This window comes from Oxyura jamaicensis, chromosome 4 (genome assembly GCF_011077185.1).
Source record: "Oxyura jamaicensis isolate SHBP4307 breed ruddy duck chromosome 4, BPBGC_Ojam_1.0, whole genome shotgun sequence".
In the NCBI taxonomy this organism is placed as follows: domain Eukaryota; kingdom Metazoa; phylum Chordata; class Aves; order Anseriformes; family Anatidae; genus Oxyura; species Oxyura jamaicensis.
The window spans coordinates 17,289,877-17,311,869 of NC_048896.1; the positions used below are offsets into that span (position 1 = coordinate 17,289,877).

General features: G+C 43.3%; 1 protein-coding gene and 1 long non-coding RNA gene across 2 annotated transcripts in view; one reads left to right on the plus strand and one right to left on the minus strand.

Annotated features, from left to right (window-relative positions):
* The window catches only part of LOC118166703, a 32,121-nt gene extending 10,692 nt beyond the window's left edge, over window positions 1-21,429 (plus strand). The window contains exon 2 of the long non-coding RNA XR_004750675.1: window positions 18,863-21,429. This is a non-coding gene — a long non-coding RNA (uncharacterized LOC118166703). The remainder of the gene's footprint in view (window positions 1-18,862) is intronic.
* SERTM2 (serine rich and transmembrane domain containing 2) lies at window positions 1,967-12,521 on the minus strand. The gene is made up of 2 exons (XM_035325828.1): window positions 11,905-12,521; window positions 1,967-6,870 (listed from the first exon to the last, which is right to left on the minus strand). The coding sequence occupies exon 2, from the start codon at window positions 6,374-6,376 to the stop codon at window positions 6,098-6,100; it is 279 nt and encodes a 92-aa protein (XP_035181719.1). The 5' UTR covers window positions 6,377-6,870; window positions 11,905-12,521; the 3' UTR covers window positions 1,967-6,097.
* Window positions 21,430-21,993: the final 564 nt, after the last annotated feature.

A 21,993-nucleotide genomic window follows, 5' to 3' on the forward strand; every position in this document is an offset into this window, starting at 1 on the left:
CAAGCATTATGCCTGAACTGTGACTTGCTCATGGATATGGAAGGCAGCTTTTTAGAGAAGGACCTTCAAGAGGACATCTGGTCCAACCCACTACCTCAAAGCCAAATCAGCTCTTCCTAACATCTTTGTTATTTCTGTTGTCCAGCATGGGCACTGAAAACACTGAATTTCCACTAAAGTGGTATTCATTTGGAGGTATTTTAATAATTCTAAGCCAGGCAAAATATATACGCTGTCAGGATATCTTCCCCAAATTGCTTTGCTGCGAGTTATTATTCAGCCTGATGCCAGCTGAGCTTGTCATGAGTGCTGTGTGGTACCTCCTGCTAATGGCGATGCTAATCCTTACTGAGCAGTTTGAGTGTGGAGGTTAGTAGAGCACTGGGGCAATGGTGTATCTGATAGTGAATTGATGCATAGTTACAAACAAAAGTCAAACAAAGGAAAAGCAGCCTCAGTATTCTAATCACAGTGGCTCCTTCCAGAGTAGCTTGCAGTTGCACATATGGCAAATGTTGCTGTGCTGTATTTATTTGTCAGCTGTCCCTTCAGTGTTGGTTATGTTATACAATAAACGGCTTTGAAATTCAGGCTGTAACATGGCACAACAGCCAAAATGAAGGGCAAAATGAAGGGCATTTGGAATGCTTCTCTTTCCTTTCTCTGTTTTGCTGGATGCTTTCAACAACAGCAAGTCACATTTCTTTCCTACTAGGTGCCAACATGAAGCAAGTGCAAACTGGTACACTGTTATCACCTGGACTCCATATGCTGATAAAGTCAGCACCAAAAGGGCTGTTCTGAGATTTTCCAAGCTGTGGAAGCATGAAAAAAAAATGTGAACAACAGCAAACCCACATCAGTTTGATTCTGTTGTGACAAGCTGTAAGATTTGCCAGTGAGCAGCCTCCTACTGGCTCATGCAAGCTTCCTGGGCCATTACCTGCTAGTCATGCCACAGCTATTTGGACAGGTTCCTGGTAACCTAAAGATTATGGAATAACATTATAAAAAGTGCTGCACGTTAATTGCAATGAGCATGAATTAGGTTGAATTAGGGTTGAATTAGTTGAATTAGTTTGAACTAAGGCAAAAGGAATAAAGTGGAGATCTTTCTTGTAAATTTTGCTTCAGCATTTGGCACCGAGGTCTGTGTTTTTCAAGCTAGTATTGCAGGTTCTAGTCTAAAAAAGTCATTCCACTGCTACCATAGTACTGGAAACACCTACCCATGAGTTCTGAGACAAAGACAGGATTCTGATATGTGTCAGGGACATGGGAAGAATAGTGGGAAGATGGTACAAAATGTCTGAAAGCCTGTGATACATTGAAATCCAGCTTGTGGCTTTACATTTTCCTGTAAGTAGAGCCGCACCTCAACACTCGTCTACACAAGTCAAAGTCCCATTTGCTTCTGAATGTCCCCTGCCTTTTAAAGAAGAACTTGTCCATCTAAAGTCACAGGGGTGCCTAGGGTACATAGAAATATCCCAGGTAGGTGCTAGCTACATGATCCTTCTGTAATGCTGGTAGGTACGTGTGTTTGCCATAAAACCACCAGTAAACAGCAGCCAGTAGCTATTGAGGTGCAAGTGTTTCAGGACAAGAAGAGGAAAGAGCTTCAGGACAACAGCCAAGATTAAATAACAGAAATTTCTTGCTAGCAGAGAACAGATTTTAAGTAATCAAGAATGTTGCTGAGGTCTCATTTGACTTGCAGGTGCCTCTATGTTGTATCTTAATCGATTGCTGTTAAATGGGACTCTGTGAGTAGGACTTTGATCTTGAAGACAGGATTAATGTAGAGAGAGTCAGTTTCGGAAGTCTGTGGCTATTAGCTTGATCAAATTATACTTTGAAAATGGGTTAATAAATCTAGAGGAGAAGGAAGGGAGGGAAAAGTCTTCTGAATTATTCATAATTGTTTCTCTGTTGACAAGTTTACATAGAAATGAAATTCAGGTGGGAGAGTAGAGAGTGTAATTTATTAATTACACATGAATTGGACAGACCTCTCCCTGTTACATCAAGATCTGCTTTCACAACTTAGCATTGCCTATGTCTAGACAACTTATTTCTGCTTTCAAAATTCAAAATCAGTACAGGATTATTTTTCACACATAGCATCAACTGTCCCCCATTCTCTGCTATCAAGGGACTGAGGGGAAATTTGCATATGGATAATTTTAGAGATCAAGTGTGCAAGGAACCAATTTATCTTTTTTTTTTTTTTTTTTTTTCATTTTTTTTTCAGGCTTTGTTCTTACATCTGTGCTCACAGAATGAACTTCAGTAATTTTTCTGGTGTAGACAAGACATACAAGTAAGTTTTCATCATTGCTGACAGTTAAATGGATGTGTAACTTCACATCAATTTTGGGTTTCGATACTTTTTTAAATCTTATTTCAAGTAAAAGCAAAAAAATGTCCTTTGGGGGGCCCAAAGGTCATAACTCTGCTGAGTTATGCTGTTAGCAAAATTACATTATTCTCTGCAGCCCTGTGAGGACATGATAATATATGTTTATGTTTATAAATTCTGACAGAAAATGAATATATTCTAAATACCATCCCTGTCTGCTCAATATTCAAGGGTTTGTTAATGCAGGATAATCATGAACATGGATAGAAGCCATGTGGATGGGATTACCTGAGCATAAATCCTGTGGCATATATATGGTCTGTACACCATAGTCAAAAAGTGTGGGACAAGTCCTGATACCTCCTGGACGAAATGCCCTGGGAGATTTGGGAGCAGTGGTAGTTTTCTGGTGCTTGTAGGTTTACTCCGACCTCACAGTCCCACCCCCAAGGAACAGGAATGCATATTTGCTGCTCCTTCAGAACAACAGGTGGCTGTCTTCCCCCACAGGTGCAGGATGGAGGAGGTGATGAATTTACTAAATAGTCATATTTGTTTCCTATGTCTAAATTGTAGCAAAGATGGGAGCAAACTGTCTTTGTTCAAGTAATACGTACAAACACTGAAAGGGGTCTTCTTACAGAGATGCCCCCTGAGGCCAACAATTAATCTGAAATCCATGGCACCACCTGAGCCAATTTCTGCACATAAGTTTGTCTCTCAGATCCACACATTGAGTGCATTCTGGGAATAGTACAGAGCAGTCAATGACTCACCACCGGCTGTAGTACAACTTATTTTTGTAAAAATAAAATAATGAAAAAAAAAACAATTGACTGTCTCTAGCAGATGGGTAAGTGGGAAGGAAACAAACCAGTGGAGGGGAATGGTATAGATGTCACATCTACACACCCAGAAAAATCCATGCAGAAGTTACAGTTACCATTCTTTGTAGCCAAAGAAAGCCAAAGCCCACTAAAGCCCACTCAGCAAATACAGAGTAAAACACCCCAACTCTTTTCTCAAAGGCACCATGTCTTCAACTATACGAATGAGAATGAAAAGGGGGGAAAGGCACACTTCTGTTTCTAAATGGGAGATGCAGGCTTTAAAATTTGCTAGCATTGTGCAGACAAATGATGCACTCTGGGACTGCAGGTGTATCAAGTTGGACTGTTACTTTGAAACAGAGCTTTATGAAGAAAAACCTGCCATTTTTGTCTTAGAAGGTAGGACTGCTTTCTTTAGTAGTATAGAAATACAGTTTGCTTAATATATGATGTGGTACAATGTAATGATATATAAAAATGATTGCTATTTTATTTACAATACATTTATTGAATGAGTTTTAAGCAGTTACAGGTGTCTTCTGAATTAACAGAAGGCAAAAACCCAGTCCTGACACCTACTTTTAGGGGCTTTTCAGCCGAGACCAGAGAAATCAGAATGTGTATCCCAGCTCAGATTCTGATACTGTCATTTTCCCTTAGTGGGCCTGATATTTTTTGTTAATATTGAATCTGTCCTGCAGCTTCTTGGAAATAGCTGCAGTTGTGCTAAAAGGTTAATGTGTTTTAGATGCTGATTTGATATGATAGTTAATTTATGATTCAAGTAAGCTATAGCTTTCAAATTGTGCATCAAGAAAATTGAGAGGTTGTACAAGGCAAGCCAGATGTTGAGCCTGAGCTAGTCTGCACCCTGATGGCTGAATGCATGATACATACCAGGCCATATGATCTGCATATGCTTTTGTTACACTTAAATGTCATTGACTAACTTAGTAGCCATCTGTCTTAGCTGGATTAATATTCAAATCGTCATCACACAGAATTTGGGCTCTCGTACAGTGCTGAGAGTAGCGCGAAGCCACCAGGACTGTTGTGAAGCCACAACCATGCTGTATTTCCCTTGTACAGTCAACATGCTATTCCACAGATTAAACCTTACCTGGGGGTTAATGCTGCTATTCAATATGAGGAAGCAGTTTAAAAATATCTTCATACTAAATACATCAATGAGAAAAAAACTAGTCCTCCTCCCCATGGACCAACCATATGCAGTATGGACATTACTTGCCGTTCTGTTCTCACCACAGAACCAGCTAAAGAAGCCGTGTTTCTAGTCCAAACAGCTCCCCCAGACACAGACTTTTAAAGGTAAGCAAAGAACCAGGTGTATGCAAAGCATCTGAAAAACAAGTTCTTGTTACTTTCACAAGTCCATGGAGTTCCTGTGTCATCTCTAATTTTAGCACTTTTTTTTTTTTTGGGGGGGGGGGGACTGTACATTTCCCAGGCCCCTTTGGAGAGAAGGGAATTGGCAAATAAGCATATTGAAATGTGGAAAGTACCAGAGATATAGCAGAAATAATCCAATTTGAAGTTTTTCTGTAAGAGGTAGTGGCTCTTCCAGAAGTGATATGCCATCTTTGATTCCATCTTTCCTATCCACAGAAATTAAGTCTATCTCTGTACGTCTTTCATAGGTGAGAGCATTGGGTCAGACTGTTGTTTTATAAATTTAAGTAATTGTTTTTTTCCTCACTGTTCCAAACGAACCACCAGGATATCTGAATCCAGCCCTGTCTTTCAGTGCTCAGTTTGCTTTCCATCTGCATGTTCCCTACTAGACTATGTCCAAAGCTGTTCACACTGTTCATTATTGCAGTGCCAGGTCCTGGCATTTCTTCAGCTTTCTTTAGAGAAAAACAACTAAAAAAAGAGCTTTGGAAGAACTGATATGTGTTCTGAGAGAGAAAACCCAACATGAATATGAGAGGAAATGTTATTCTGAATTTATGTCTGTTAGGAGAACAATGCCCATTTGATTCACAAACTTCACACTGCATTTTAATTACTGCGTGATACTGGGAAGGCTGAAAGATACGAATGTGTCTGTAGTCAGCTCAGTGAATATAAAGAAGAGCAAGGAAAGAGAGGTAGAGTGTCTTTTAATATTTTTTCCCTCCTGCTGCTCATTTCCATCTGATGCTTTCTTTTTATTTTATGCCTTTGGTAAAGTTTATTTTATTTTCTTCCTTCTTTCAAAAGTGACATCTCTTTCTGATATCTGGAATGCAACTGCTCAATGTATGTTCTTTTAATGTCAGAAACCAATAGTTCCAGCACGTGAAACTCCATTGTGCAAATCTGCCATTCAGGTGAAAAAAAAAAAAAAAAAGCAGTTAAGCAGTTTAAGGTTTTCCTACTTGAATGGGAGAAATGTCTGAGAATTTCTGAACTACTGATATGTCTTTATGTGCTCTTCAATAGGCTTTTTGCACTTACATCACTTAACTTTGTTGAGTCATCTCTTTTCACAGCCAAGGAATTTAAGGGCAGAGAGATAGGTCAGCAAATACAGGGTCCTGCACACATTCTGGTGTGAATCTCTCTGTTTTCTATTTGTATTTTTATTTTTTGCTGTCAGTCCTGTGACTTTTATCATTTTCTGCAAGGACCTTTAGAGGGATATGAGTCTGTTGACACCAGTAGGTTTCCATAATGTAAATTTTATTGAGGGTGTTGCACACATGTTGCCTGTAGTGTCATCAGCCAGCGTGTCCCAGCCAGTCAGTCCGAGTTGCATGACACTCACCAGATGCTCTGTGCTGCTGTTGATGGTTGTGCAATAAGCTGTAGGGCTCAACAGGCATGCAGAGATTCTTTCCACCACAGTTCTGCTGAACGAAATATGTTTCACAAACACAGAGCCTTCTTTGCACTGGGGTCTCTAAGTGGTGGGAATCCTGCTGCGCATTTCCACATCTGTGAACTGCTGGGCATTCTCAGTGCTCTCTGGAGATGTGATGATTGGAGAAACAACATGCTTCAGGCGCAAAAGCATGGTGAAAAGCAAAATGAGAAGGATAGCCAGAAGTGTTAAGAACAATCCCACGTAAATGTACAGGCTGGAATATTTATCTGCTGTTGTGTCTACTTCTGTAGCCAGAGTTGGAAAGTGGACACGGCCAGTCAGGTTTCCACGGAATTTGAAATAAATCTCAGTCATTGCTCCCTGTCAACTTTGGTCCATTTTCCCTATTTAATGTCAAATTTCATGTCTTACCTCACCAGACTCAAAGCAGGTCAAGAGAGGAGACTTAGAACAGATGGCAGGACGTCTTCTTAGTAGAATTCAGCAAGGAGTGCTCCATCTTGTTGGTCTCACGACTCTGTTTCACAGAGTTAAGCAGATTGCATCAGACAGGTCTTTGGAAATCATTTTTCAGTTGCTCTTATAATGATAACAAGCACAAAACTTGTGTTTTAAACTGCCACCAGGCTTCTCTTTTGTCCTGAAAATGCTCGGGTCCTTCTTTCATTAGGTCATCTCCAGAGTGAGCTTTCTGCAGCTTCTCCCACAGCGGGTGGTTTATCCCTGTATGAGCTGAGGAAGGTTGCAATCTGCTGGGGATCTTTTCTCTCCTAATCCAGGGTTACTGACGCTTGCTTAAAATACGTAGTTTTGAGCTTCTCATTAGGGATAGTCAACAAGTTGTCATTCTAGAAGGAAAAAGGGGAGAGACAAATGAAACTATGTACCAAAATAGCATAGCCTATATGTGGTATCTTTGGGTAAGAAATGAGTTTAATCCCATGTTATGCTCCTGTGAGCCACCCAGAAACACTCAGCCTTTAAGTTTAGAGAAAGACCATGCAAATTTAAATGTTAAAGTCTCCTCTGGTAACACTTCTTACTTATGGGTAAAAAGGAGGCCCCACAGTCTATGGAATTAGATGTCACAGAATAAGGGAAGACATGAATCCATCCAGGGTCCTCCACCATGTGTTTCTTGCTAGTTAACCGGAACCCCTGTTTTTCTTCCAGGGTGCACTCAGCAGGCAGCCAGAGCCCTCCATGACTCACTGAGGCATCTCTGCCCCAGGATACAACACTTCAGTCATCCCCTGGCAGCAGAACATATCAGAAAACTTGTTTTTTCAGCACTGTGTTTTCTTCCAGCTGGAAAGAGAAAACCTAAATGCTGAAATTTCTCTGTAAACAAAAAGCATCATGTTCTGCTTTGATAAGACCAGAATTTCATTCTTAGTTGAAGCAAAAATGATAGCCCTGAAACAAAGTGATGCAGTCATTTGTAATGCTCACTATGTATACACCTACATGAGATATAAATAGAATAATATTAATGTGGTGATATATTGTGGCAGTCAGATTAAAATGAAACGTTAGGTCAAAATGACAAAAGCTCAGATGCTTTTATTTCACCCAAAAGACATTGCTGCAAACCATTTTTACTTTGACAGGCCCTCAGTTTCTAAAATATGGATGTTTTATTGACTTGGTTCAGTTCTCCCCATGCACCAATGTCTTGCTGTTCTTCAGAGGGAGGTGGTTGGAATCTGGAGGCCTGAGTCATCAGGGAGCTGATTTTCAGGCTTTCATTACAAGCAAGACAGACCAACTTTGGTTCATGTGATGGGGAAACATCTGCTGTGTTGAGCTTTTGGACGAGGGATGCTGGGAATTGTGTACTCTGTTTTTACCTCCCAGCTTACCTTCTTCAGTATCAAAACATTTGAGAGGACAACAATCCTATTTAGGGAATATCGGGCCAATTTAGGGAATAGTGCTTGGTAATAGGCTTGCTAGGCTGGGCCAAATTGCTGATGGAAAACATTGCCTGGGGATTTGACTTCTGCATGGGTAGTGGATTTTGTGCTGTACTTTCTGTAGGAGGGTGTGAGCAAGCAGAAAAGGGGTGCTTAGTATTTTTCTGGGGTCTGACCCAAAAGTTTTGGAACCTTAGAAAGTGGGGAACGGAAAAGAAGAGTCTGGTTTAGGCAGGGCTCTGGGCTGTTTGTGCAAGTCAGAGTGAGTGTTCATCTCAGCTACAAGGGCATATTGCTTGCAGTAGCATCATTTCTCTTTAACTGTCACAAATATTCTAAACCTTCACAGACCCACAAGCAACAATACATAAGTAATATGCTTTCGTCTTGCTCTTAACTTAGAAGAGGTGAGAATCTTGAAGAATCTTTAGCATGTCTTCTACCAAAGTCAATGCTTGCATACTTCCAGTCTATCAACCTGGGCCATGACATCTAAACTATCTGACCAGGGCTGATCAGGTGCTGTCTCCAGCAGACATCAATCATGCAGGACTGGAATGAGAAAGGGGAGCAATGGAAATGAGAAGTTGATTTTCAAGCATTTAGGCACCATCAATGTGACTTGCGCTTCCAGTATCCCCTAGCTATGTTTGAAAAATCTCCCCTTAAACTCTCTTGGGCAAATAACAGTTGGGTTGTCAGGGTGCCTATATTCAGCAACACCTGTTTTTGCTATAAAAACTGAAGTAACCCATTGCAAGTGCTGCAAACCAAGCCAAAGTATATTTTTTATGTGCAGATTATAAACTTCTCCAGAAAATAGGCTTTACAGTATACACAGAGAAATCCTTACAAACAAATACAGTACTGTTAAAAAAAAAATATATATATATATGCACTTTTTTGTGGAGGGGGGGGGGGTTACTAGCAAGAAATTGCCAGCCCACCCAAGTCTAGGGTATGCACAGAAAGGTTTGTTTCAAAATGCTCAGCTTGTTGCTGAACAGCTTGGAAGGATTTTAGGTTTGAAAGCTTCAGTCAGGATGTGCTGGGGTTTAGTTTGGGGTTTCCCTCCTGTACACACTTCAAACATCTTCTGATGATTTCTACAAACAACTGTTTTCAGGATAAAGGGCAAACAAATTAATAACCCAGCCACAGATCTATCAGACTGAGCCAAATAAGAACATCCTCAGATTTCAGTGATTCCTTACTGCAGGTGACTTTGGGTGCTTTAAAATAAAATACTTCAGGTATATTAGATATATTCAGTTTACAATAGAATATTCCTAGTCTTTCAAGATGTTTGTTTTCCTAGATTTGCAATCCCAAACATGAAGTAACCAGTCACCGGTGACTCAGAAACATTATCGTGCAAGCCTTTCTGTGATAATGCTGTTATAAACAAGAAAGGTGTCCACAAAAATGCTGTAATTAGTAATACAGCTCTTAAGAACTTGGTGGCCATTTTAATATCGTTAGCTAATCCGAGGAGACGTGCAACAGGTTCCTAGTGTAAGAAATAGAAGGCAGAGGCAGTTGGTCACGCAAGTGAATTCACAGCTGGGATGGAGAGAGAGGTAGCATGAAGTGTGCTTTGGGGGTGAATGGAAGCATGAGTGCTCTGACCTATGTGCCTGTGTGGATGCCTCCCCTTCCATGTGTCCAGAGGTTCCAGAGGGTACGTCTGTGCTGAACCCAGAAAACGGGCTTGTGAACAGAAGGTGCAGCTTGGGCCCCCACAGCCCTCCACCTCTTGGCAACACAGGCCCCCACCCGTGTGGGCGCTGTATTACAGCGCCCTGAAGTGTGCCAGTGACAGAGCAAGTAGTATGTGTGCTTGGGCATTCAGAGATACAGGCTTGTGGAGGTTTTGTAGTCTGTTTGTCTGGTCTCAAGATCTCCGGCAGTGAGCAAAATGAAAAGTAAGGGATCCATGTCTGCAAAATTCTTGCGACCTTGTTATATAGTCTGTGGCATTGACTCCAGCAGCAGGTTTAGTGCTGGGGCAAAAGTGGGGGGACACGAAGGTGAAGGTCAAGCACTTTGGCTCTCAGTTATAGAGCAATACATCTTAACCCTGTGATTTTCCCACTTTGCATATCTAAATGGAGGTTGTTCCCTCACAAGGACCATTCTTGTGTTATGCAGAAAGTGGAAATTAGAGGGTATGAAGGTTACTGGCCGTATTAAAGCTGTGTTCGTACAGTATGATTTCTCTATTGATAATGAAATGCAGCCAGTCAGGAATCTAACATATGCATGAGTTAAAGTACAGAGCAATGTCCTTGCCCATGTCATCTGCCGTCTTACTGAGAGCAAAAGCCTGAGCTGGTTTCACTCCTTAAGGAACAGAGAGCCTAATGGCTTTACTTCATAACATTAGACTGCAGAATGTTAAGGACATTAATCTTAAGTTCAGTAATTAACTACAAACCAAGACTTTGAATTAGCAAGGCTCTGCTGGGCACTTCTTAATAAGGGCGCAGATTAATAGTAGAAACTATTAGCAATGGGGAGTTGGCACAGCTTTCATTTTTTGTAGTCTCAACTGTAGAATTGTGAGGAGCAATTAACTATTCAGGCTATTGAAAGCTGTGAAATTAACTACATCGTTTCCAGAAGTAATTCAGTAGCTCCAGGCAACCCCAAAGATTTTTGCTTTTCAGTCTACCACTTATCTCAGTGAGTGTATCTTTTTGGATATTAGTAGATTCAAATTTGCAAGCTCTCCAGTAAGGAATATGAGCTTGAAGACCATAGAGACCAGTGGCATGTGAACATAAGTGAGTACACAAAGACTCTGAAAAACCTGTGTATAAAGCAGGTTGGCATGATAACTTTGTATGACTCAGAATACTGGAGGCAAAACCTCCCTGGGTACCCTGAGAAGCCCCCTAGTCCATGGACGGAGGTAGTAAGTAGAGGTTTATTATAGAGCAGAGCAGCATAACTAGAGCCCAAATTCCCTGTGACCCAAGTTGTTGATCAAGGCTTAGCCATCCTTCTCTGGCTGGACAACACATCCACTAAGAAGTGCCAAGCACCGCTAGTGCTCAGCAATGCTCAGCAGATACAGACCGATTCCAAGCAGACACTTATTTAGCAGTTTGTACTCATTTTTAAGCAGGGATTAAAAAACAACAACAACACAAGAAAACACAGCGTATTTCATTTAACAGAAATACAGTAATGAACATAGAAGCCCCAAACAAAACAACAGTAAGTTTTTTCTAGTGTGCGTCTCACTGAGACAGCAAATTTGTGAGCCAAAACTTCAGGGCATTGAAATTACCATCCTCCCTCTGCAGCTACCAGGGTTTGGGGAACATCAGGAGCTTTCAAGATCTGGCCTGTTCTTGGGAAGCCTGCACGGCCCCTCTGCACCTTGTAGGTCATGGAGGAGCAGAGAGAAAGGAAGATTTTCCTCAGAACAGTGCAGACAGCACAAATCGATTTTGCAACTACAATAAAAGTCTTGTCTCGCCTACTCCCTTCCTGTTACTCCTGTATTCAGTTTAAGTGTCACTTGTTAGCAAGGCATCTTTGAAAGTACAAGCAGCTTTTCCGAGTTCTCTTTTGCATTTCCACCCAATACTAAAACTACTACAAAGAATAAAGTGGGACAGAATAGAACGATTACTCCAAGGCTGTTAGTTTAAACTGCTCTGTGCTGACAAGTGCAGAAAGGTTTCTTTCTGAGCACAGACATGACCAGGTGTGTTATGTCTAGGTGACCTTTAAATTAAAAATAGCATTGAAGAAATGCAAACAAAGCATTAAAGTATCAATTCTGTTCATGGCTTGCATTTTCTCCAGGGAGGATCTGAGGGAGAGGAAAGAGAGGGGTGTTTCTTCTTTCAGTGGCAGGTGGTGTTTTTTGTTCTCATGCTGAAGTGCAAGGTAGTATGTCAGGGTCTCAGCTGTGGGAGTGCATAGGAAGAGAACAGAATAAAGCATAGTTACCTTTCAGAGCAGGCAGGGGTGTTGGGACTAGGCACTAGAGCAGCTGTTTCAGACCATGAGCTTGCTGGTGATTTATCTAGGAACATCTCCTCCCAAGTAGTGGGATTTGTGCAGGAAAGGTTTGTTGTCTTACTGCTGGAGTCACGATACTGTCTTTTTAGCAACAGGCATGCCAAATGCACTTTCTTCTCTGCTCTTGAATTCACATGGTTTGCTGGCAGGGATGGCTCTTACTCCAGGTCTTGAGATGGCAACTGACTGACCCAACAGCACCCGTGCTGATGCCCTTCCTTCGCAGGCAGTAGAAGGGGCAAGGAGACTTCTCTTCATAGGCTTCACCGCTTGGATGGAAACGGCGTGCGGCAGCCAGTCCCCTCCCTCGGCAGCGGTAGGCAACAGTCAGAGCAGAGAGGATCGGAAGAGCTCCGGCGCTGCTGCATCTCGGCAGCAGGCGAGGAGGGAAGGGAGGGAGGCTGCGAGCTCAGCTCGCAGCAAAGTTTGTGCAAGGTTCTCCTTAACCCTTTCGTGCTTGTAAGTGGTAAACAAGGCTGAGCTGCCTGCTAATTGCGGAGTGAGACATGAGCCAGGAGGAAAGGGTATTGGTTTCTCTCTCTCTGATTTTCTGGAAGTTGGAGAGGTTTTTGTTTTGTGCCTCTCGGAAGGGGTTAGCCGGGGAGGGTTCCCAGCTGGACTCCTGTCTGGAACCATGGACAGGTGTTACTTCTTACCTGAACCCCCAGGACAGTCCCCACGCATTGCTCTTTGGCATTGGTGCCTTTGGTGTATTTTTGCCCTTGTGTTTAGTGTCTGGGGAGGGCTCTGCAGCTGGTTTAGTTGCAGAGTTGCAGTTGCAGTTTCAAACTCCCTTGAGGAGTGTGTGAGCAAACATAACCCCGCTTTGCTGTGTGGTGGATAAAAATGGTTTTCAGCAACTTCTGAATGCATGAAGCACAATCTACCTACAAGGCCCCAAAGAAATGAGGCAGGAGCAGTCAAGGTTGGTGTGAGAACCCAAACTATCCTGATCCTTCTCATTACCAAACCTTTTGGCCTGCATTTCTTAGCCCCCTGCACAAGTAAGGATGTTTTGTGTCTCTGTCCCAGTTCCTACACAAATTAATCGCTATCAATGAAAATTACAATTTGTCGTGTGCACATTCCAGGAGGGTGGCAGGGAAACAAGATTTTCTTTGCTTTATTTGCTTTATGCTCTGTGGCTCAGTGTCAGGGGGCAGATGTCAGTTTGGGTTGCGTTGCAGCAGGCTGCTGGGTTTCACCAGTGGAGGTGACCAGCACGCAGACAGGGTAGCCGCGCTTTGCCGCTGCAAAGCACCGAGCTGCCCGCAGCCACAGGCAGCTGGGTTTCACGCAACCTGAGCGGCCACGCTCCATGTGCCTTGTGCCGCAGCAGGTGGGGTGGCTGGAGGCACTCACAGGGTGAACCTGGCCCACAGGCCCATGCTGGTTTGTGGTAGTGTCCAGTGCCCGGAGGTTGTTTTTCACAGCGTGTGCTTGGGGCACTGGCAGCAAGGTTCCCTTCTGGTAAACAGGTCCCACGCAGCTTTGGGAAAGGGAATTTAATTTGCTCAGAATAGCTCTCCCTGTCTGCTTCCCCATGACCACACTCTGAGGAAAAGGGTCAAAGGGTAACAAAACACAGAGCTGCTCAACTCTTTCATCCTCCTAGGATGGAGGGGTGTCTTATAAACCCATCTTTCTATGGGCGTCAGTCTCTGGAGCTCACAAACACAGTGTATTATTGCAACGTTGGACTATTTACATAAATAACAGATAGTCTCTATAAAAACCCTGATTCCTCCACACTTCTGCACCGGGTGGAACCTTCTGAAAACCAGGACTTTATACAGCAGCTTTGATTGCTGATTTAGTTCACAATTCCTTTGTTTAAATATCATGTGCATTGCCCCATATTGCAGCCTGTGTCATGATTCCCTGCTAGGTACATAGGAATGAAAATACAGTGATAAATCAGAAGGAATACTGTGTGTATTTTTCACTGGAATCTGTGCAATTACTCCTTTACAAACAAACTACCTGACAGCACCTCCAAACCCTGGACACGTGTCCTTTTATTTAAGAAGAAATAAGTGAGAGCTCCATTTAACCAGGAATTGTGTTGCTGGATGATTTATGAGACCCAGAAGAGGCAGGCATGTGTTGAAATCCTGCAACCCAGCTTTCTATACAATGCTAATGAGCAGTCCTGAAATGAAAGCCTCTTTCCCCCTGTCCATGCAACACAGCTTCTCTGCTCAGCTCGTTTTCCCTTTGTTGATTTTGCAGTAAATTATCTCTCTCTTTTGTGGGACCAAGCTGCTGTTTGCTGGATGGGCACACTTAGATTTCTTGTTTCCTTTGTAGCAGGGTATAATAAAGACAGATGAATTTTAGATAATGCCACAATTTATACCAGCTGAAGCTGATGAATGCTTGACTGACTGATTGCTGAATTCCTGAATTGTTGAGAAGCGTGTAAGGCTTTCTCCCTATGTAAATTTTTGGGCCAGTCAATGACAAATTTGTGTGACATAAATGAAGGTGTACAAATTGCCTTGGAAATACCCAGAGATATGAACCCAGTGAACATAATTTTTCAAGCAGCCATTAAGAATTGGGGGGTGAAGAGTAGAGAGCTCATTAGGCTCCTTCCTTTGAATTATTTGACCTGTGCACCAAGCTTTGCATCTGCTCATTTTACACATCTTTCTTGTAATAGTCCCACAGCAATCTTCAAGTGAAATTTGGTTGTAACAAGGAAGAAGTAAGATATCTGAATGATTGTGCTATAATCTGTATGTTTCTTTAGGGATTCTTCTGTTATCCAAATTCATGAATCTTGTGAACAAACTAAAGCAGACTTTGGGTCTTAAAACGTTTGTTTCAGTGCAGCTGCAGCGAACGGAGAGAGCTGGACTCTCCTCTCCCCCACATTGCTTTTGCAGCAGACACATCCCAGAGTGGTTTATTCAAGTCCTCAGCTGCAAAGATCTGCCATCATTCCTGTCTGTTTGTGTGGGGGAGGGCCAGGGCCAAGCACAGGGGTCTTTTGCTGATGAAAATGATGTTTATTGAACCCTGGAAAGAGCCACGATTTGGTAGCTGCCTGTGCACATGTCAGAGATGACAGAGAGAACAGAAATTGTGTCTGAGTTTGTAGTATTAAGGGCAGAAAGAGTGTTAATTTAGAGCAGACTGAACTCAGAGCTGAGTCCGAAATGCATTGTGTGATTGGACATGCTTTCCACCTCTTGTTTAGAGGTCACAGTTAATACCAGCTCACCAGTTATCTCTTTATTACCATCCTTACCCTTTCTCCTGTTAAAACAACTACTCTCCTCTGCCTACATGATTAATCCCTGCCTGGATGTGAGTTTGGCTGACAGAGCTGTTGTGCTGGCCCGAGGCAGCTTGGCTTGCCTGGAGTTTCATTAGCCTTCAGAAGGAAGTTTGGGGAAGTTCACCCACTTCGCCCTGTGGAGGACTGCTGGAAACCTGTACCTTTGGCTTAGAAATCAACTCAGCACCATGAGCTTCTGGTAGCATTCAGTACCTTTGGCAGTAATAATCATACTTAGCACTTCTGTATTTTCAGGACACTTCACAGTTAGTCAGTCCCTCGGTGAGGTGCAGTGAGACAGCATTGAAGAGAGCTGCCAAACATCCCATTTTCTGGCAGCTTGTTCTGCAGTGCAGCTACTCACAGGTACCTCCTCGAACAGGTGCCCAGGCCTTCTCCAACCTCAGAAGCCACGAAGCCCAATTCCCCAGGTGCCCAGCTGGTATTAGACCTTCCACATGGAAAAAGACCTGTTCTTTACCCTTCCTGCCTTCCCCATCCCCTGCCCCAGCCATCTAGAGGTGCTAGGAGGAGGCCCCTCGCTGCCATGAGGAGGGGTAGGTAGCTGGAACTGCCTGTGGTGGGTGCTCAGGGAGTTGTTGCTCCAAAGGTTGGGATGGTTCCTGGTTTCCAGCTAGAACCGTACAAATGCTAGGAACAGGAGGGTAAGAGATACTGAAGGAGATACTGAAACAAGCGACAGCACTTGGTGCTGTTTGTCTTGGCAGAGTGCAATCTGCTGTTTTTGTTTGAATGTGTTTTGTTTTTATAGCCACAGCAGACGATCTATACCACAAACAGGCATGTGGAAAACAACAAAAATAATGTCATGTTTCAATAGGTTTTGGAACTGCAGTCTCGTGGATGTTTGGACTTTTAGATATTTATTGCCCATTCAGATTTGCATGAAATAGGTCTAGCTGCCATCAGCTTTAAAGGAGAAAACCTATAGTCCATTGGATGGCAACCTTAAAAGCAAAGGAAGTTTCCCGGAGCTTGTTTCTTGCTTAGGCCACTAAGGGTCCCAAGCAAATATACTGATTTGTCTCTGCATCATTTCTATTTCAGGGAAAGGGAAAAATCATTACTACCACTCCCCCACAAACAATCTGTCAATACAAAGTGCTATGCAAATGCATGCGGTCACGAGCCCACTGCTTCAGCAGGGCGGGCTGCCTTTCCCCTTCTGCATTCCCACGCAATCTTGTTTTGCCCAGTACAGCGTGCCTCAAAATGCTCCTGTGTTTGGGCTGAAAGAGTTGTGTTGTTTTGAAAGGCTTTGGGCTATTTTGACAATTTGGCTTTGTTTTGAACTTCCTTCTTCAAAAATTCTGCAATGCTTTTGTTTATTTATAAAAACTCATTCTCCCACAGATAACTGAAGAAATTCAGCCTAGTCTGATGTTACTGCTAATTTTTAGGAACATTTCTGATTTGCCTTACTGTTGTCAGTGAACAGCTACATTGTCCTGCAGAGAATTCTGTCTGAAGCAGTCCTAAGCTTTACTTTCATGAGTGAGCTCGTGAAGAAAGTCGTTGCAGATCCCCCAGATGGTTAAACACCACTCACAGAAGAGATTTGCAGTGCTCTAGATAAGTTGCTGAGATCTAGCTCAGGTAGGGCCAGATGGCAGAGTACAGGGTCATTTAGAGACCCCTAGCAGGGAGGTTTATCTAAAAAGCAGGTTCCACATGGATCCAGAAGTACAAGGCAGCCACCCTCCACCAAGGTCCCCCACACATCCTTGTGGACCTTGACAAAAATCAGTTGAGCAATCAGTTGGGGATAGAACTTAAAACAGAGCCTGCTCTCCAGCCCATGGTCTAGAATATTATTATTATTTCCTCATAAGTAGGACAGCTCTTGCAGCAATGCCTATTTTTAGGGAGTTCAGCACAATTCCAAGACCCAGGAGCTTCAGGGAAATCTGGAGAAGCTTTCAGATGTGCTGATCATCTGTTTTTGGCTGGCCAGTTGCTAAGAGACAACCTGAGAGGTGCTCACATGGCGGTGAGCCACTCCGTTTTAGTCATTTAAAGCAGACACTTGTTTTAGCACTAAGAATCAAACTTGTCTTACAGCCCATCTGCACTGCTTACTGGATGATTTTAGCATGATTGATGATAATGCATAGTAATTGCTAATAACGGCCTTATTTTATCAACAAGATAACAAGGAGACTAGGTTGTTTCTCTGCATGATGGACAAATAACCCATGTGGACAGTTCAGCTTTTGCTGAGAACAGAATTTTGTTCTTTCCTGCATAGCAGGGCTGATTCCTCAGGGGAGACTCAGCATGGACCTCAGTATCAACACCAACACCTGAACTGTGTGCACGCATGAAATGTGCACATTTTGTGCTTTGGTGCTCTGTCTGGTTCTCCTGAACCTCAGGAAATTCTTGACGGAGCCTGAAAATCTACTTGTTCATTTTTTATTCCCACGTTTCTCCACAGTCTGGCTCCATGCTCTGGCTGTGGACAACTTAGCATTGCCTTCAGTGCCACTTAACAAGGGTCTACGGGCAAGTGGGTGAGTCACTCACAAGATACCGGACATGCTGTCGTCACAAAGCCCATCTCAGCCCACCCAGAGCTGGGCCTCGCTGTGCAGAGAACCCTCGGAAGGGTTCACAAAGCCCCTGTGGGCTTCACAAAGATTTCTGCCTGCAGGAATAGCTTGCAGCATTGAGGCTTAGATGTGATTCCCTGAAAGGTGCTTCACAGCACAGATGATGGTGAGGAGAGTCTCAGACACAGTCACACATGTTAAAACACGTGCCTTTCCTCCTGTAACAGCTTAAGGTACCACCTGAACTTGCCAGGCAGCACCATGATTATGAAGCTGATCAGTAAAAAGCTTTTTCTTCAGGGCTCATCCTGAGCAGAACTTTTCTAAAGCTGGAGGCCGTTGTTATGCAGGGTGGTATTTTGGTCTGGGCCCAGAGCTAACACTGAGGTATTCACTAACTCACTCTTGGCAGGGACTCATGAGGCATTACTTTCATAATCTTTAAAGGATAAACAGATACTACCTGAATTCTAACCAAGTCCTCCCAGGCAGACCGTAAAGCTGAATGTACAGTGGGTAGAGAACTGGGAATGCTAGCTGCAAAACAGTTAAACCCTTCTCTGAAGTCTCGGATGTCACATTATTTGCATGATTCACAGTTAACAGATGGGCTTATGCCTATATTCAGGGGGACCATTCTTCAATTGCAATCATTAAATAATAATTATGACAGTTTATACTGAAAGGAAAACAATTTTGTGATGACCCCATTACATCATTTTTTATTTCTTTGGTTTGTTTGTTTTCGTTCCAGTCTTAAAGAAGAAAATCCCTTTTCTCAGTTCTCATTTGCAAAATATGCAGCTAAGAGGACTTTGCCCACCCACACACTTCAACATTTCAGATATCAGTATTTCCATCCAGGGCTGGATGAACTCTTTATAAACCCGTCTGGAGGAAACATGTTTGAAATCTTTGCAGCAAGAGAGTGAAAAAAGGTAGTAGATGCAAACACTGCCATCTCTGCTCTGCCACCATTTTTCACTGCAGTATTGAATAAACTGTTCAAATAATCTATTCTATACAGGAAAGCACAGCACAGAAATCCTCACCCACTGCCAAGAGTTAGCAGAGTTATCAAGCTAAAAAAATTCTTCAAATGATAGAAAAGTCCTTGCTGCATGACATTGGATTAAATCTTCCAAGATTTCAGACTATCTCCCACACATCTGCTTCAGAGCTTCTGACACCTTCATCTGGAGACACTCTGTCTGGCCTTGCTCAAGCACGGTACTTGATGAACTGTACCATGGGTCAGAAAAAGTGTGTGGTATCTGTGCTGCTCCTCCCCATTTTCTCTGTGTGCCTGCCTGCGGCTACCCATACAACACAGGAAAATTCACCTTATAACTAAGATGTTCCTGATGGCCTCTGTCTGCCTGAGGATTCTGCTGCAGAGGGATATGATGTGTATCCTGGGACAAATTTCAACATCGCAGATCTGTCTGGGAATAAGGCCTCGATTACACGCAGATCTAACCTGCAGGTGGGCATGGGAACCCCTTGGTGCTTATCATGGAAAACAGCCAAGGTCATCAGAGTGGGAACTTTACTCCTTTACTGTATTTTACTCCTTTGCTTCATAAAACAGCCATTCAGGTATTTCTTTTTAATCCACTTCCCAGGAGTGACCCTTCCCAATGCAGAATCCCTCCTCTTGCCTCAAGTCCCTAAGTCGTGCTCCTGCCTCTGCCTCAAAACACCTGTACCCTAACATCTGCTGTTTATGGCCAAAGAGCCTCAGAGGTCTGTGCTGTGGCATAGTCCCCAGGCATTGCTCTGCCCCTGTGCAGCCATATCCCAATTTACACTACTACACTGACGGAGCAGGAAAAGAGTTATGTCAGTTTTGAAACCTGTGATTCATTGGATGAAAAGACAATACACTGTTGTTGTCAGCTTAGGTACAACAGTGGGAACCTAACATTACCAGTGAATTCAGCTTGGAGATGGATCTTGAGCCCTAGTTCCAAAGTTAAAACTCTTAGAGTACTGAAGAGGAGCAGAGAAGGCAGCATGAAGACAAACGAAGAACAACTGCACAGTGTGACTGTGTTTGTTCCCACTGCTTCACTGGAGGCCTCTTCGTATGACAGCTTTTAGCATGTACTCCTTTCCAATGACACTGGAGCCAGGATGTCAGCCGAGGCAGACTCAGTCTGAGCTGTGACGGCTGTTGCTATGTATTTATGGTACAGCCAGGGGTGTTTCCGTTTAATGCCTGTCTGAGAGCAGTCACAAGTTCCCTCTTCCCCAGCCTCTGGGTCAGTAGCAGAACAAACTCACCAGCCAGTTCCACTTAATTACTGTTCGTTTTTGGTGAAACAAAGAATAAATGTTGCTGTGTGACTGTGTGCTTGACTAATGGGCCTGATTATTAATAGCCAGTTTTGGTTCCCCTCCCAGCCTGTGTGCCACAAAATACATTTCCCTTCTGTTTCCAGGATCAAGCTGTCTGGGAAGTCACTGTTCCGTGAGGAGACTGGACAAAGACCTTATTGAACTTCCCTTCCATTTTAACAGAAGACTGATCTCCCTCTTTATTTTTAGCATGTTATCAACAAAAGTTGCTTTATTGCTTCACTGTTCATAGATGAGGACATAGTTTTGGTACAGACAAACAGCTCTACCCAGAAAAATTCACCACATTGTTCTCCCGCATGGCACACATGAAGTGTACTGCTTGGTTGTCTGGTTCTTCTCCTCACAGGCCTCAAATGCCCACCGCTCCACACAACCTCTCAGTTCCTGCTGAAAGCACGAGGTATTATCCATGCCCCAAATCCACATTCCCAGCCTCTCCCAGCTTCTTAAAACCCAGGCTTCTCCAGTGCCCAGGCATCAGCTCCAAACACTGACCATTTGCAGATCTTGTACTGCACTCAGGTGATGCTCTTGAAGAGGTTTCTTGTCCCAGGCAGCTGTAGGAAGCCTCCTTGCTGGGCATCAGTGGCCGAAGAAGATGTGCATTGCACAGCGGAGAAGACTGAAAAGAGAGACCTTATGGATGCCATGTTACTGCTGAAAACTAGCCTTTTCTCTGGCGGCTCCCTCTTGTTATTTCAATAGCTATTCCATGTATTTACTATAAAAGACTTGAAAATTCATACATCCATTCTCCATACATCCGCGTGACTCCCACTGGAGACACAAGGGCATTAAACCCTTCCCCTGACAACAGCTGTAGGAAATGTTAAGTTTTGTCAATGCTTCATTTCTACTTCTTGAAGAGAGAGCCTTTTCTACCTTACCTGCTAATGCCAACAGAATCCCTGTTTCCACTTCCTAGGATTTTAGGCTTGTGCAATAGGTAGAAGGCACAGTATCTGCTTCTCCATACAATTTATTATTCATATTTCTTCCTGCTTCAACTCTTCTAATGACAAGTTCAAAACAATTAAGGAAAAGAGTAAATGTAGGAATAATTCAACAAGCTGCTGGTCTCAGGCTGTAACAGGAGCATGCACAGTGTGTATGATGTGCTGGGACTCTAGCAGGGGTCAGTCCTGCAAAGATTATCCTGGGAATAAATGTGTGCACTTAAATGAAATTACAGTGTAAGCGATTAGACCTCTGAGGTCCACTGCTTTAAAATGAGGAAATCTCAACTTCCATGATCCTGGAGCAGACCCAAAATCAACAGCTGTAAGATTTTGTACGCCACTCTGTAGACATCTCTATGTGGACCCCACCAGACTGCAGTGAGTGCTCTGCCTAGCCTAGGGCAAATGACTGAGTTAATCAGCTGGATAACTGAAGAGGTCATTCACATATTGGTCAGATTCAAAGCCTCTGTATTGATGACCAAAGCTTGTGATAGCAATGCTTTGCTGGGCTGCACCACAGTCACTGCTTGGTGGAGCCTCGGTTTCCTCAGCTGGGCACTTTTCCACCATCTCTGTGCTCGGTTCCCAGAACTGGGCTTCTTGAAGGAGCTGTTTGTGAATGTGATGCTGCTGACTTCATCACTGACACTGCAGCTAGCTCCATACCTGGCCTGCAGTCCTGAGTACCAAAGGGAATTTGCTGCACTTTAACATTGCCACCAGGGGCTGTAGCTACCTTTCTTCAGCATCCCCTGCACAGCTGGGCTGATGTAAGTACAGGGACTGGTCTCTGACTGTTGGCCTAGCCACCAGTGCTTGATGTACTCCTCGT